Here is an 18,129-nt window from a genome sequence, read left to right as displayed (position 1 = left end):
CAGCACTTGGGAGGCAGAGATAGGCAGGATCTCTGTGTTCAAGGATACAGCCAGCATGGCAACACATGCCTTTAATCTCAATACCAACCATAGAAGACCTGGAGGTCTGTACAAACAGGCAGTGACGAGGTCATTTGGCTGGGTTCACAACCAATGAAAAGGCAGATCAGAAAGTCTATATAAAAGACAGGACACAGGAAGTAGGTCTCTTGCAGAGAGGAAAGACAGAGCAACAGTGAAGGGTAAGGTTTTCAGCTCTCAGCTATTGCTCTGACCTCTTGGCTTTTAACTCTGCATTTGGCTCTGTGTTTCTTATTTAACAAGACAGTTACATCTACACTTGAGGGGGAATCCAATTAGTTCTTTTTATAAACTGAAGTCTCTTGCTTTGGGGATATTTGTTGTTAATTTCTGCCCCAAAAAATTACTGCAAGCTCTTTGCCAGTATTCATTTTCTGCCCATAATAAGGCAATTTCAGCATCAATAAAAGGTACAACAGTTTCTGCTGGGTCTGTTCCTGCTAATTGACGAAGTCTCATTTTTCCTTTCAGAATCAATTTAGAAACCTTTTCTACACAGGTCTTTATTTTTTTTTTTACTCTGTGTGCTAAAAATATCTATTCTAAAATACTATTTTCTCTCCGCATAAGAATTCCTGTCGGAGGGGCTGGAGAGATGGCTCAGCCGTTAAAAGCTAGGCTCACAACCAAAAATAAGAATTCCTGTCGGAGAATGAATAGAAGGTAAAGTAACTGAAATATGATCAAGCTTTGGATCCAAGTAATCCACATGTGCATCCTATAGTTTCTTTTCTACCAGATCCAATTCTTTCTCGGCCTCAGCTGACAGTTTTCTTGTACCATTTTAGTCATTTTCACCTTGTAAGGTTTGAAATAAATTATTCAGCTCTTGAGTAGTTAATCTAATTGTGGGCTATAGCCAGTTAATATCACCCCAAAAATTTTGAAAATCATTAAATCTCTCCTAATTTGTCCCTTCTGTATTCGAATTTTCTGCAAACCTATTTTATTTCCTAGGTAATTGATGGAACCTCCTCTTCGTATTTTCTCAGGAGCAATTTGTAATCTCCATCAAGACAAAAATTCTCTTCACTTCATTAAACTTTTTTCTAAGATATCGTATCTGAATCAGCCAGTAAGATACTGTCCATATGATGATAAATTTTAGGCTGAGGAAACTGTTTGCAAATTATTTCTAACAGCTGTTGTACAAAATATTGAGACAAAATGGGGCTGTTTAACATTCCTTATGGAGGAACTTTCCACTGATAACCTTTAACAGGTTGTACATTATTATAAATAGGCACTGTGAAGGTAAATTTTTATCCTTTTCTTGTAAAGGTATAGTAAAAAAGCAGTCTTTTAAATCAATCACTATAATAGACCACCCTTTAGGTAATAAAGAAGGGAAGGGAATTCCAGGATGTAAAGAGCTCATGGCTGAATCACCTTATCCATTGCTCTTAAATCTGTTAACATTCTCCATTTTTCCAGATTTCTTTTTAAATGACAAATGTAGGAGAATTCCAGGGACTAGTCAGTTCTTCATTTTGTTGAGCATTTAGCTGCTCCTGAACCAGCTGTTCTAGTACCTTTAATTTTTCTGAAAATGGTTAACTGACAAACCTGTAGGTAAAACAAAGGCCATTGTTTTACCTACAAGCTTGTCAGTTAAACATTTTAAAGGTAGGTCTGTTGGTACCTTTGAAAGCTCAGCAGCTGTTGTGCCCTGTTTATGTACAACCTGAGCAGTCTGTGGCTATTCTTGATAATTCCTCTTAATATTTTTTTAAAATTTATTCATTGTATATACAGTGATCCACGTGCATGTATATCTGCAAGCCAGAAGAAGGCATCAGATCTCACTGCCATGTGGGTGCTGGGAATTGAACTCAGGACCTCTGGAAGAGCAGTCAGTGCTCTTAACCTCTGAGTCATCTCTCCAACCTTCCTTTTAATATTTTTTTCAGAAGCATTCTTTTAGGGTTTGTTTCTGAGATTGGAGGAATGTTAATCCGTTTTTCCATTGCTGCAAGCAAACCATGTCCTCCATAAAGTCATAGCTATATTAGCCACATATGGCTTTAATTTTCTTATTTGTCCTTCTGGTCCTATACACTTGACCCATCATATTTTCTTTTACCTGAGATAAAATTCCAATCCCTAGAAGCTAAATATTTACCTCCTGAAGAAGTCAATCTGGAATCTGAGATACTGGTGAAAGCTTTGTTACTTAGCTGTTCCCATGTCTACTAAGCCTTCAGTTTCAATGCCATTTATTTGTATTTTTAGCTTTGATCTCTGATCGTTTATAGCACTTTGGCAAAATACTTGTTTTCTGGTCTCTCCTGAATTTTTTGTTTATTTAGAAGCTGTTCTGTCCTTGATTACCTCCAGAACAGTGTTGTTTTTAACAACAGGCATAAGTCTTTTTAATTGCTCTGTGGATGAGTTTCTCGGATGCTGGGAGGGAATGATTGAACCAAATTTGATATTGGGGCTCACAGGAGGCCCCTCAGGGCATTTCCTCAAAGGGTTACTTTGCTTGTCCTTTGTTGATCTGCATTTATTAGTCCAATGCTGGCCTCTGCCATACCTTTTACATACTCCAGAAGGTCAGGTCTTCTGCTTGAATTACTTCTGGATTAAACACTGTTTCTAGGAGCACCTTGCCTGTACTCCCTTTTCAGACGACCTGGTCTACCACATTTTGATTTTTCTTGATATTTTTAGAAAGCACTGCTCATATCCAGTTATCATGAGAAGTATGGGGTCCAATATCAACTGTATTTCTGACCCATTCTTCTATGGGTGCTGATCTTGTCTTTAAAGGCCTAACACCCTTTTGCAGTCTAAATTAGCATTTTCAAAACCCAAAGATTTGATTAATATTTGTATGGCTTCTGAATCTGATACTACTCTATTTACAGTTGAATTCATTTGTAAAGAATTAGTGAAGATTCTTTTGGGCCTTGTATAATTTTAGTATATTACTCAGACTTCTTTCCTGATTCTTAACATTGTCCCAAGCATTTAAAGTTGCTAAACAACATAGCACCGAGATGTGATCATCAAATTCAATCTGTCTTTGTAACTCAGCATATTGACCTTCACTAGAAACTGATCTTGGGAAGTATTGTTACCTTTAGCACCATTTCTTTGTTCTATGGCTCTAGCTTCCTCTTTGCACCATGTTTACCAGTGTAACTGAGGACCCCCTTCCAGTATCATTATTGTCATCATTGTTTCCAGTCTTAGGGGATAATTCTATTCTGAGTTGCCCATGAATTTAATCTCTCATTCACAGATGGTAAATGCATACTATATGAAACAACTGCTTCCTTAAATTTCCTTAAGTCTAATATTTCTATAGGATTCCTTTTAACTTCATAACCTTGTGGGTGCCTACCATCTGCTAGTCTTTCTTGTATAGTACCTGGATAAGCAAAGGTTGGTTTTCTAACAAACTTGGGCCACCCCTTTCAGTTTTATCATGTGATGGCATGGTAGGTTCTTTCTAAATTCCTCTGTGTCTGAGTATTTTTCTTATTTTCATTTGTACTGCAACCAAGGGCAACAGCAATAACATGTATTATTTGGGGAGTGTCTTGGATTCCCCTTAACGACAACTCAAAAACTGGGTTCTCATGCCTGGCATTGGAGTTTTGTTAGATAACCTATGACTCTTGTGGAAGAGCATAATCAGTTTAAATGGTAAAAATGTACATACATGTGTTTAAAGTTTTTATTTGCATCTGCCTAGGGTCAGCCTTAGATTCTCATGTGTGAAATTTCAGATGGATTTTTAAGAGATTTTTAAAATTTTTAAACTTATGTGTGTGAAGGTTTTGCCTACACATGTGTCTGTACACCACTTATGTGCAATTCCCTGGAACTGGGGATCTCAGATGGTTGTGAGCTGCCATGTGGGTGCTGGGAATTGAACCTAGCTCCTCTGGAAGAGCAGTCAGCTCTTTAACTGCTGACCCATCTCTGCAACCCTAGGACTCTTGTTTTTTGTTGTCTGAATATACATAGATAAAATTGACCTTCGGATCCCTTTGTGTTTGTTTTTATGCATTTCACTGTACAAATATGTTTGTATCATTCACTTTTCTTGTTGCTGTGACAATGCCAGATGATTAAAGGGGAAAGAACATTTATTTAGGCTCATGGTTTCAGATGTTTCAGTCTTGCTCTGGTGACTCTGGACCTGTGGTGACATAGGGATCATTTAGAGGAGACTTTTCAGAAAGTAGTAGAGGGACTGGGGTCCAGATACAATCAAGACATGTATCCACTAACCTATTTCTTTTAATTTCCCAAACACCCAAAAATAGCGCTGCCAGCTAAGCCTGTAGGGGGCATTTCACATTCAAACCATGAGTATCTGAAAATCTTGGATTTTTCTTAAGTCTATATTAGATCAGTGCATTGTATGTATTATATTTATCTATGAGAAAAGACTTTCCCCCATAGAAACAGTTTGCATCTGTTCAAGGAAAACACAAAATAATGTGGAAGCTTAAACAGAGATGATTGTAATTCTTCCAGAAATTCTGATTCTGTAAGTCTGGAGAGATCCAGAGTTCCTTGTTCTGTAGAAAACATATGTGACATTAGGGTGCAGGGATGACCCATCAAATACACAAAGAACACAAACTACATTGGTTTGCAAAACAGTGATAGAGAGGTTGCTGATCAGTTTAAAAAAAAAAAAAAGCCATTGAGCATACCAGTTAAAATTAAAAGGGCTTTTGCAACATTTAGCGTATTTAGTATATATAGTATACACACACACACACACACAAATCCCTTATGAATTTAGAAAGCAAATATGAACTTTAAAATACTAGGAATAAATTCCCCATCAGTTACAGTTTAAATGAGATGTGGTGGTCCCAGTATATTAAACTTCAAATTCAATTTTGTCTTTCCCAGTTGGAGTCATTCGATGCCCTGTCTGCAGTCAAGAATGTGCTGAAAGACACATCATAGACAACTTTTTTGTGAAGGACACCACTGAGGTTCCCAGTAGTACAGTAGAAAAGTCTAATCAGGTAAGTGTAAATTCAAGCCTTCACTACCTATGATGAAGCAGCTTAAATGCTAGAGGAGTCTATAGAAAAAGCCAAACTTTAGAACACTAATAGACAAAAACTATATCTTTTTAAGTGTATGAACAATAGTGAATAGTACCAATATAGAACCCCATGATTTTTATCATATTTCTGTATGCTACAGAGAAACCTTTTGCTATATTTAGCATATTTAATTTCTTTGTACTGAGTTGTTGGGTGTTGAAATTATTACTTTAATCTTTTTTTTTCTTTTTGAAAAGATTTATTTTTCTGTGTATTGGTGTTTGCCTGCATTCCAGTAAGCATACTACATGTGTGCAGTGCCGTGTATGCATATGGTGCAGATGTCTGTGCACACTTGATGGCTATAATAAAATTAGAGGACAACTTAATGAAGTTGTTTTCTCCTTTGGTTTTTATGTGTAGTCTGGGAATCTATCTTAGGTCACCAGGCTTGCAGTGTCGGACAGGAAACAACTCTACATGCTGAGCTCTCTCTCATACCCAGAGGTTTCTATGTTTAAGAAAGTCAGTCTTGTGTTTATGGTATCGCTCGAAAGCTTTGGTCAGTAGCACTGTCCAAGGTGCTGAATTCTGATGTGCACCATCTTCTCTTTCACTCCTTTCAGCTTCAGTGTAGATCCTTATCCATAGGGAGAATCTATGGTCTTCTATCACCCTGTTAAGGTGAATTTCCTGACATGTACCAAGTATAGGAAACGTGGACATGTGAGTTTAATTTATTAGTGTCTCCTAGATGGTTTCTTTTATTTATAACAGAAGATCCAGGAAAGAACTAAATCTAATTCTAGTTCTAGTTAGGAAATAATTGTTAATTTTGTCTGTTGGGAATTCTTTTTTTATCTGTGACTAGTTTCTGTGCTCCCCCCACCCTTTCATTTTCAACTTTCTTATTTCTGAGGTATAACTACAGGGATTTAGGGTTTACTTTATTTATAAAAAACTCAATTGATAATAATTAAAATTCTGTTGTTTTAACAGTATCCACATTGCTCCCCAAAGGCCACATTGGGTTTGCTGCAGGGGATAAATAAACTATCTCCTTGTGAAACCAGCTTTACCTAATGGACTTGGCTGTGGGTTTACTTTAGGTGTAGTGTGTAGATGGCAGGAGACCCTGGGCTCATTGGCCTGCTCTAAGGATAAAAATATAGAAACTGATTTTGGAGACTATGAGTTGATTGTTTTTCTAGGCCTGTCAGTGGCACTTACTTCCTACCTTGCTGAGTGTTTTGTTTGTAATAGACTCCTGCCATGCAGTCCAGGGTGGCCTTGAACTCACAGTCCTCTTGCTTCCCTCCCAGGATTACAGGTATTACCACATCTTGCTCCTATTTGCATTTTATTTTTTGTTTCATTTACCAGAGATCTGGAGTGGTACATATTAGACATTCCTCATTCTTTTTTGTAGCATACAGTGGAAGATTAGAAATTTAAATGGTATCCTTATAGACACAATCATTGAACTCAAGAGGATATCCCTAGAGCTAGCAAAAAACCAGAGGAAGAGAAGTGGCAGATGGGATCCAGAGTGACATTGAGAAAGCAAGGAGGATTGGCAGATTGTACAAGTAATTACTAACATTGTGAAGCATTTATCAACAGTGTGAAAAAAGGTGAAGATGATAAGCCCTAAGAAAAGGCAGATTTTGGGTTCTTGCAAATAATGGATATTTGGAATTTGGCCACTATTGGGATTAACCCAAAGAGTCTATTTAATGGTCAGAGGAATTTATTTGGGGGATTAACTCACAAGACAGAATAAGGGAATTTCTCCCAGGACCCTGGAAGGGTGAGGCATGGTCCAACGCAGTTCTCCAGGGAGCTCTGTCCTGGTGTGTAGTAGCACCTCAAACCATGAGGTAGCAAAGTGAAGGGAGAGCCAGGTTCATACATCCTAGGTCTTTAGGGTCCCCAATGGCCACGTCCCAGGGCCATGTATCTCAAGGTCATAGACAGGTATAGCAGCTACCTACTACCTTACTAAGGGAGGTGGTTCAGGGCACAGCTCAAACAACCACCCACCATTGGCAACTTCTGAATTATGTGCATTTTTATTTCCAACTACAAAGATACTTAGTGTTATCACTATCTACACCATTATACCAGCTGGATACATACACTAAATACTGTATCTTCTTCACGTCCCATACCCAGTGCACTCTCTAAACTTATTTTACTTCCTAAATCTTCCATTCTGTTCTCATCTTCACTTATACTAACCCTCATTCAAATTACCTTGAGAATGCTTTGCACTTATCTATTTTGTTCTTTGCATTGCAGTAATAGTGATTTTACAAATGTAGGTCTATCCATGCCTTTCTTATTTAATCTTTCTTCAGACAAAGACCCCCTTTGTCATGTAGCCTTCCTTGACTCCAGCTCCTTCTCTTGCCTATCCCCCCCTTGATTCCTGTACTAAAATGCTGCTTGCTTGCTTTCAGTTCTTTAAGCCTGCCATGCTCTTCTTGCATTTTTGTTTGTGCTATTCTCTGACTAGAAGGCTTTTCATTTAGTAGCTTTCATAGTTTGGTGTTGATGAAGTCTTTTTTTAGGAAAAAGCTTTAACTGGGTAAATCCTGTGTCTCCATCATAAGCGCTGACAACTCTTTGTACATTTCCTTTTATTAGCACTACTTAACAGCTTGAGCAGAAGAATTCGGTAAAATCTGTATCATTACCCTCACTTTAATGATGAGTTCTGTGTCCTGCTCAGCACCATTGTTGCAGTTACAGCTTCTATTGCTTTGATAAAACACCATGACCCAGAGTAACTTGGTGAGAAAGGGTTTATTTCCACTTGAAATTCTGCAACACAGATCATTATCAAAGGAAGTAGTAGCAGAAAATTCAAGGTTGGAACCTAGAGGCAGGGACTGAAGCAGAGGCCATGGAGGAATGCTACTTCCTGGCTTGCTCCCCGTGCCATGGCTTGCTCAGCTTGCTCATATAGCACAGAACCACCCACTCAGAGATTTCACTGCCCATAGTGAGTTGGTCCCTTCCCTACATTAATCCTTAATCAATACAACACCCCCACAGAATTGTCTGCAGGCTAATCCTTTTCCTTTCCTTTCCTTTCCTTTTCCTTTTCCTTTTCCTTTTCCTTTTCCTTTTCCTTTCCCTTTCCCTTTCCTTTCCTCTTTCCTTTCCTTTCCTCTTTCCTTTCCTTTCCTTCTTTTCATGTTTCATTTTATGTGTATAGGCACCTTGCCTGCATGCATGTCCATGTACCATATGCATGTAGCACCCACTCAAGTCAGAAGAGGGCACTGGATCCCCCCAGAACAACAAACAGCCCTAAATTGTCATGTGGGTGACATGAACCGAACCCAGGTTCTCTGGAACAGCAGCAGCCAACATTTCCAACCGCTGAACCATCTTTCCAGCCCTTCTATAGCTCAATCTCATGGAGGCATTTTCTCAATTAAGATTTCTTCTTCCTAGCCTGGAGACATGACTTAGTGGTTAAGAGCACTGATTGTTCTTCCAAAGACTTGGGTTCATTTTCCAGCATCCACATGGTGGTTCACTACCATTTGTAACTCCAGTTCCAGAGGATCAAATATCCTTTTCTGGACTCTCCAGGCATTGCATGTTTGTGCTACACAGATATAGTTGCAGGTAAAATATCAATATACATAAAAATAAATAAAATAAGTGACTTAAAATAGTCTCTCTTCCCAGATATGTCTAGGTTTGTATCAAGTTAACAGAAACCGTACAGCCCAACTATTAAGTTAATTAGTGGGATAACTTGAATTTGAACTTGTTCCTCTAAGAGGATTGTGTCGTAAGGACAGAGACTCTGTTTACTTTTCCTTATTATTGTATACTCAGGACCTAGCCTTGTGCTTGGAATGACTAGTATATTGAACTATGAAGTAAAATGTACTTAGAATTACTTTGAAAAAATACCAATTTTTACTTTATTTGTAAGAGTGTTTTGCCTGCATGTATGTATGCATATGTATAGCAAGCATGCCTGGTGCCCTCAGAGGCCAGAAGAGAGCATTGGATTCACTCACTGTAACTGGGTTTACAGATGGTTGTGAGCTGCCATTTGGGTGCCAGGAACAACCAAGTGTTGTCTACAACTGCGAACTGCTGAGCTATCTCTCCAATTCTTAATTTTTTTTAAGGTTTATTTTTGTTTTGTTTATTTTTATTTTGTGTGTATGGGTGTTTGTATGTATGTATATGTATGCACCATGTGTATTCCCGGTGTTCACAGAAGCCAGAAGAGGATGTCAGATCTCCTGAAACTGGAGTTACAGATGGTTGTAAGTGATCATATGGGTGCCTAGTATATCAGTCTTAAAGGCTAAGGAAACAATGTATTTAAATAATCTTTGTCCAGTCTGGTGTTGCATACCTTTAATCCTAGACCTCAGGAGGCAGAGATGGTCAGGTGTTATGACTTGAAGGCCAGCCTGGTCTAAATAGTGAGTCTCACGCTAGCCAGGGATACATAGTGAGACCTCGTCTGAAAGACCATTCTTACTCATAATATCTTCATTTTATATACATATAGTTTAATACATACTTTCAATTTAAACTTAGACTAATATAAGAAAACTGATAGTCTATTTGGTTGGTATTTTATTCTTTTTTATGATCAGGTATGTACGAGCTGTGAAGACAATGCAGAAGCTAATGGGTTTTGTGTAGAATGTGTTGAATGGCTCTGCAAAACATGTATTAGAGCTCACCAGAGGGTGAAGTTCACAAAAGACCACACAGTCCGGCAGAAAGAAGAAGTATCTCCAGGTAATGAATTCGTTTTCTACACTTCTCTCTCTCTGAACTGATTTTTACATTTCCTATACTGTCTTGTTTTGAAATAGCTATAAATATGACATGCATTTTAAAATAGCTTTTTAATACAAAGAAGTCAACATTCTAATTGAAATTGTACTTAGAGTTGCTGATAAGCATGAATTATATATTGAATCTTACCTTAATTTATATTCCCAGGTCTCCTGCTTCTGTAAATTCAATGTGGTATAAACAAACCAGAAAATCAAAAACAAAAAAACTTTGCTCTTGTTAATCCCACTGAGAGTCAAGACCATTACACCAAATTCTTTAGTCAAATTATGTGAGCTTTATTTCCTGGCAGACAGGGCTATCTTCCTAAAGTGGAGTTTGAGAAAGTAGCCTCGAACACAGAAGAAGGATAGGGTTATATAGCCCAAAAGACTGTGAGACCAAGGGGGTTTTCAAGGGTTGGGGAACTTTCAGAGGAATTTTGGTTTTGTAGGAACTTTGCTAAACATTTCAAAATTATTTGGCAGAACATCTAACCAGGTCCACCTTTAAGATGAGAGTCAAAGTCCATAGAACGGGGAGCATGTCAGATCCAGACACAGGTTAAAGCACGGTCAGTCTGAATTTTTCAGCCAACAGAAACGAACTTGTTTTGACCTGGAACAAAAAGGCTTCCATCCTGAAGATGGAGTCATGTTGTTCATCACAACTAATGAACCAGCTCTCTTCTCCAGCCCCATTTAGCATAATTTTTTAAGAGCTCATATATATTATTGTTCTTTTGCTTAAGATTTGTTTTCCTACTGTTTGTTTTTGAGTCATCCAGTGTGTGTGCCTCCTTTATGTTCTAAATTTTGCTAAGTACTAGAAATAAAAATGACAGATGCCTCATGTACAATAAGAGTATATAATAATGTAAATAAATAAATAACCTTAGTTGGGCCCACTAAATTCTGTTAGAATACTTACGAAGAGTACCAACCTCAGATTTAAGGATTTAGGTTGGAGACCAAATAACTCTAGCTACAGAAACTGATGAGTTGCTTGAAGTGTTGACCGTGAACCTTTCTCCATCAGATCTTGGCAGTCTGGATGTTGGTATAGAAAATTGGACATGTATAGGGTTGAGTTGTTAGCTGGACAGATCTTATGGAAATGCAACAGCATAAGAGATTCGTATAGTGGTATGTTGACGTGTTCTGGGTTTTAACTGGATAAAAGAGGAACAAAGTGTTGATTTATAGGGTGACTATTAGCTATAATAGGATTCAGGATTAGTAATACAGCCAGGATAGTAAACTAAGAAGGTTAGAAAGTAGGATTGTTGAATGGATAATTAAAGAAATAGAATGAATTTGAGCAACAAAAATTTTACGATGTGGTTACGGATGAGTAGTTAAAATGAAGCAAAGGTCTCTGGCTTGTCTTACAAAGTAATTTGAATGTCCTCAGCATGAGGAGTGTTTGGTAGCATGTGCCTGTTATCCCAGCACCTGGGAGGAAGAAGCAGAGTGCATCAGCCCTGGTGTCTAGTTACAGTCTTTCATAATCCTGTCATCTCAGTGATGTGTTCAACAGCTGAGGACTTTAAAACAGGAGCTTTGGGGAGTAGAGCAGAGGTGAGGGACCATTTCACATCAAAATCATAACAACCAAATTTTTTCTATGGTTGTTTTTCTTTTTTTCATTGTGAGTTTTCTATATTTTCACCGTTTTTTTAAACTTATATGGTAGGTTTGGTTTTATTTTTATTTATAGAAATAGCTCTTTGTGTATATTTACCCAATTACGTAATGCCCTTTAGTCCACCAATCTTATGTTTCTTTTCAGTTGCCTTAATTTTGTTTTTACTTGCTTTCTATTTGGGTAGTTCTGTGAGTAAGTATGATGTATTATTAAATGTGAATTGCTGTACGGTATGATTATTATGAACCCAAGAAGGATCACTAGGAGCTTCTGATCCTCCTGCCATCCCATCTCAGGTGCTGGGATTACAGGCCTGAGCCAGCATGCATGCCCTGCTTATGAGGTGACAGGGATTGAACATGGTGATTCATTTGTGCTAGCCAGACACTCTGCCAACAGGGCTATATCTCCAGTCTCCACAAGAATTCTTTAAAAGAAGGAAAAAATTTCCCAGTTCTTTGGTTTTATTTTTATTGTCAACTTTTCATTAATTCATGGTAAGATAATATAAAACTATTAACTCAATTTTCCTTTTTGGCTGCTTCTAAGGTTTTTCTAAGAATTTAAAATTATATAAATATTTTAGATGTCTCCAATATTTAAATTCAATAAAGTTTGCCTATTGGGGGGGAGGGACTTTTTTATGGACTGTTTAAAGATTTATTTATGCATGTACTTTTTTAGAAAGGACTGTTGAAAGATTTGTTAACAGAGCTGGGAATGTAACTCAGTGGTAGAATGTTTGCCTAGCATGCACAAGGCTTTGAGTTCAATTCCTAGGATCTCAAATAATAAACAGACCTCATCCTAAATTAAAAAAAAAAAAAGAAGAAGAAGATTGTTTATTGTGAATGTGTGGGTGCATGCTTGTATGCATGCACCACACCCATGCAGGGCCTGCAGAGATCATAAGAGAATATCTGAACTGGAACTAAAGCCACACACAGCTTTGAGGCACCAGATGTGGGTGCTGGGTCCTCTGGAGGAGCAGCAAGTGCTCTTGACTGCTGAATCATCTTTCCAGCCTCTGAAAGGGACAAATTAGACCAAGAAATAATAACAAGAATTGACAAGTAGGATTCATGAAACTAAAAGGTTCCTGTTCAGCAAAGTAAACACAGAAGTAAAAAGGCTACAGCTATTAATCTGACAAAGGGTTAAGACCTAGAATACACACAAGAGCTGAGGACATAGCTTAGTAAAGTACTTGCTGTACAAGGACAAGGGCCTGAGTTCAGTCACCAACATCCACATTAAAAAGCCCAACATGGAGCCAGGTGGCGGCAAGGAACCTTTAATCCCAGGACTTGGGAGGCAGAGGCAGGTGAATCTCTGAGAGTTTGAGGCCAGCCTGGTCTACAAAATGAGTTCCAGGACAGCCTGGGCTGTTACACAGAGACACCCTGTCTCGAAAAATTTAAAAAAAAAAAAAAAAAAAAAGCCTGAGTGATGAAGCATCTGGGATGGGGGCACAGACACATGCTGATTCCTGAGGCCTGTTGGCCAGGCAGCCTAGTTTATTAGACAGCTCTAGGGCCTAATGAGAAGCTCCAGTTCCTGGAGAATGACACCTGAAGTCCATCTCTTGTCTCTATACACACATAAAAAGTTTATAGTTTATGAACTAAAAAAATTGAACATCAAAACACACCCCTCAAATAATCCAGTCACTAAAAGTAAATATGGATAATAACTATATTAAAAATGTTCAGTTGCCTAAGCCATCAGGAACATGCAAATGAAACTACATTTATATCTTATCTCATCGAAGTCAGAATAGAATGGTTATAATAATAATAAAAGATCTAACAAGGATGCAGGGAGAAAAGCCTTATAGTGTTGATGGGACTATAAATTAGTGCAGTCTCCTCACAAAACTAAAAATAGCTAGTGGGTGTAACTCGGTGGTAAAATATTTGCTTAGCTTATATAAAGCTCTAGTTTTAATTCCCAGTATTGGATTTGTGTGTGTGTGTGTGTGTGTGTGTGTGTGTGTGTGTGTGTGCGCGCGCGCGCCGGGGTGGGGGGATGATTCACACACTAAAAATACAGCTATCTTATGAAGAAGAAATATGTCTGTATCAGAGATACATATTCAACTATGGCCCTATTCATGAGAGCCAATTTATAAAACTGGCCCAGGCCAGTCCACCACAACTTTGTAAGAAAATTATTGTATTATGTGTATGGGTGTTTTGCCTGCATGTATGTCTGTGCATCACCACATTAGTGCCTGGTGCATGTGGAGACCATTAAGAGGTTATCATACTCTGGACCTGTTGTTAAAGAGGGTTGTGAGCTACCATGTGGTTGCTGGATGGAAGAGCAGCAAGTATTCTTAACTGCTGAGCCACCTTTCCAGTTCAAGTCCACACATTTTGATTCTCCTGTCTCATATTTAGGATAGAAAACACTTAGTTTATACTTATAGGGACTATCTTAAGACTTTCTAATTCTACAAACCACATTTTTTCATTTCATCCTTAAAGTAAAAGTCTTATCCGTTTTCCTTAAGAAATGCTTGAAAAGTGTTTTGTGAAGTTTTTTGGTTTTTTTAAAATTTACTCCATGTGAGTATGTGTGTGGGCACCTTATGGCAGACATCTTGTGGGAACTGATTCTCTCCTTCCCCATGTGGGTCTAGGGATTGAACTTAGTTCCTCAGGCTTGGAGGCAGATGCATTTAGCCAGGCAGTGGTGGCGCATGCCTGTAATCCCAGGACTCGGGAGGCAGAGGCAGGTGGATCTCTGTGAGTTCAAGGCCAGCCTGGTCTACAAATCGAGTTCCAGGACAGCCTCCAAAGCTACAGAGAAACCCTGTCTCAAAAAACAAAAACAAAAACAACAACAACAAAAAAGAATATTTAATATTTGGAAATCTGTATTGCAGTGGTGGTTAACTGCATCGATGAAAGAAATGTAGCTCTTGTATGTTCATGGAATTGAGCAGAAATGGACCATCTAATGATTTCTATTCAATTACATTAATTTTCTTTTTGCTGTCTGTTGTTTTTGCAGAGGCAGTTGGTGTGACCAGTCAGCGACCAGTGTTCTGTCCATTCCATAAGAAGGAGCAGTTGAAACTTTACTGTGAAACATGTGACAAGCTGACATGTCGGGACTGCCAGCTGCTAGAGCACAAAGAGCATAGGTACCAGCATCTCGTGTCATATCCAGACTGGCAGCATGCCTTTCATGTGGCTGTGGACAACTGCTGCTCCAGAGGAATGGCGTGTGTGTGTGTTGCTTGGCCATGTAGGCAAGCTGGCTTATGTAGGGTTTCAGTTTCAGTTTTCTTTATATTTTGGTCCAGACAGTACATTGAATAGTATTCATTGTATGGTGGTTAGCAGCATCCTGATCTCCATTACTTAGGGGCTAGTATTAATCCCACCAAACGAGAATAAGACCACTATCACCATTCAAAGCCAAATTTGAAATAAGCTTTAATTAAATACTGGCCAGGTCCATACAGGAACTATCTGTCCTTGGGCAAGAGGCTTGCAAATCAGAGGCATTTTTGTTTCACGGATCTTTTAGGCATAGTAATTAAGACTTAAAATGTAATTTTGGCTCTCACATTAGTTGTACCCCTGTATGCCTCTGCCCCCATGAATGAAAGCTAAAAAATAATTTTCAAATATCCCTAAGATATTGCCAAATGTCCTATAGGCCAAAGTCAGTCTGTATTGAAAGTTACTGGCTTACCATGCTGTTTATAAAATAACAAGGTATTAGTTGGCTAATGTCACAAAATGAGGAGACTTTGCTTTGGTGGGGCCTTTTTTGTTTGTTTGGTGTTTTTTGTTTTGCTGTTGTTGTTTATGTGGAATCTCACTATGTAGCCCTGTCTGGTCTGAAACTATGTAAACCAGGCTACTCTCAAACTCGGAGATCTTCCTTAGTTGTGTGCTACCATGGCTGGCTTTTTAAAAATTAAGTTTATTGTGTGTGTATGTCTGTGTATGTCTGTGTTTGTGTCTGTCAGAGTGCAGGCTCCCATGTGTGACAGTGTTTGGGCGTCAGTTTCCTCCTTTTACCTGGGTTCTGAGGCTTGTGCAGCAAGTGCTTTTATCTGCTGAATCGTCTCACTGGCCCGGACTACTTTCAGTGTCACACTCTTTCTTACCTGGCGTTCATTTGTATTTACCTTCTTCCTGAACTAGACATGAAACTTACTAGAATACAACCTTTGTCTCCTGATAGGTCCCCTTCTTTATCATATAAGGCATATATTATACATAAGCCATTACTCATACTGCCTAAGTCAATATTCATTTAACTTTGCTGCTGCCGCCTATGATTTTAATTATTCTTATTCCTTCATGGATCTCCTTCAGTACTTCATTTACTTCAGGGTACTTTGCTTAGGCTGTACCAGAGATGGAGCCCCCAGATTGTCTGAAATATTTTTCACCTTTTTTGTTTGTTTGTTTTTTTTTTGGGGGGGGGGGGCAGGGTCTTATATAGTTCTGGCTATCCTGCAACTTACAAGAGATCCTCCTGCCTGCCTCCCTAGTGCTGGATTTAAAGGAGTACACCACCACATCCAGTTCTTCACCTTCATTTACATTAAGAATGTGTTCCTTGGGCAGAATTCTAGATTTGCGGTTATTCTTTTTATACTTTAAAAAACGTTAGCGTTCTTTATTTCAGAAAGGGTCTCACTAAATGTAGCAGTGACTGTAGATCAGGATGACTTCAGACTTAACAGAGAACCTCTGGCCGCAGCCTCCAGGGCCCAGCACTTGAACTAGTTCATTGTTTACATTGAGGGCACACCTGTGAAGGTTGAAGAACAGCTTGCAGGTGTCAGCTCTTTCCTCCGCCATGTTGGACTCCGTATGGAACTTGGGGTTTCTGGCTTAGGGAAAATACTTCCTCCTACACCATCTTGCTAGCCCTAAAGATCTTCCTGTGATGTATAATCTGCCTGTCTTCTCACTTGCTTCTCTGTAATTTGCCACAGTCAGCGGTCTTGACTTCCAGGTTAATATCAACGCTAAATGCTGTGTCATGTTGTAGGTCACTGAAGACTTTATCAAGAGGTACAATATCAAATGCCTTCTCCCATTTATCCCAAAAGAACGATTTTGTAGCTTGTAAAACAAAGCTACTTACTATTATTTAGAAATTATCTTGAAAGTGGTTTTTGTTTGTTTGTTTGTTTGGTTGGTTGGTTGGTTGGTTGGTTGGTTGGTTGGTTTTTGGTTTTTTAAGACAGGGTTTCTCTGCGTAAGCGGTCCTGGCTGTCCTGGAACTTACAAAAGGCCTGCCTGCCTCTGCCTCCACCCCACCTGGTGAAAGTGTTTATTCTCAGCCAGCTTTCATGACTATGAAGTACCAAGATAGTTAACCTCTTTACGTATAAATCTTTGAGTGCTTTTTGTTACATCTGTCAGATGAGCTGTATGAACCTCTAAAACTATGAATGTTGGGTGTTCACTACACTCTTGAATAAAGATTATCTAAAGACTCCTTTCTTGAGTAATAATTTGAGCAGATGGGAAAACCTGCCTGCCTTCTTAAACTTTGTGCATGTGCACGTGCATGCATACATGCATACCACACTATGTATGTGGAGGTCAGGGGATAGTTTATGGGAACTCTCCTGTCATAGGGGTCCCAGGAATCAAAATCAGAGTTGGCAGTAAGCACCTTTACCCACTGGGGCCATCTTGCCAGCCCATATTTGGTATTTTCAAAGGTTTACTTTTTTAATCCCTTTATATTATCTCTTTAGATTCATTTGTTCATGTGTGGGTCTTTGTATGTATGTGCATGTAGATTCAGGTACCCACAGAGAGTATGGTCCTCTGGATTGTAGTTACAGGTAGTTGTGAGCTGCCTCCAGAAGTTCTCTTAACCAGAATCATCTCTCCAGGCCCGTATTCTCTCCTCATATTAGTTATTGGTCTTTTTGGTGTTGTTGTTTGTTTGTTTGTTTGTTTTTTACTTTTAGACTTTTTTGTATAGATATATGTATGAAGTTATTTGCTTATTATTTCTTCAGATATCAGTTTATAGAAGAAGCTTTTCAGAATCAAAAAGTGATCATAGATACACTAATCACCAAACTGATGGAAAAAACAAAATATATAAAGTATACAGGAAATCAGATCCAAAACAGGTAAGCTTATATTGATGAAACTATAAATAAATCATTTCTGTATAGTAAATGTATATATTCCTAGATTTTTTTTTTTTTCTTTACTCACTGTAAAGTATTGGTAAGCTTTTGGATTACAAATAGTTCATGGTTGGTAAGGCTTTTTCAGAAATTTTGGTTAGAAAGCAGTTTCTTCACTAATAAAATGAAAATGTTTAATAAATATAGCTTATTTATCTGGTATGTCTTTATAATCATCTGGTGTTTTCTAATTTTAATTTTTTTTCAAGATTGAGAAAAAGTCAGCTTTGCCAATAACATAACTATTTTAATACTTGAGTATGTACTTAATTGCTATTTTTATGTTTGCTAATATTCAAGATGCTTCCCTGGGTCTTGATCCTATAGTCACATAGGGTGGAAGTTTTAAGCACACTGAGA

General features: G+C 38.3%; 1 protein-coding gene across 2 annotated transcripts in view; it reads left to right on the top strand.

Moving 5' to 3' along the window:
* The window catches only part of Trim24 (tripartite motif containing 24), a 110,516-nt gene that overhangs the window by 47,672 nt on the left and 44,715 nt on the right, over positions 1-18,129 (top strand). For both annotated transcript variants that reach the window (XM_036181155.1, XM_036181154.1), the window contains exons 2-5: positions 4,963-5,081; positions 9,746-9,893; positions 14,598-14,730; positions 17,593-17,709. In XM_036181155.1, the coding sequence (XP_036037048.1) occupies positions 4,963-5,081; positions 9,746-9,893; positions 14,598-14,730; positions 17,593-17,709 (517 nt within the window). The remainder of the gene's footprint in view (positions 1-4,962; positions 5,082-9,745; positions 9,894-14,597; positions 14,731-17,592; positions 17,710-18,129) is intronic.

Source organism: Onychomys torridus, chromosome 3 (assembly GCF_903995425.1).
Source record: "Onychomys torridus chromosome 3, mOncTor1.1, whole genome shotgun sequence".
Taxonomy (NCBI): Eukaryota; Metazoa; Chordata; class Mammalia; order Rodentia; family Cricetidae; genus Onychomys; species Onychomys torridus.
This window is presented reverse-complemented; position numbering and strand designations above follow the sequence as displayed.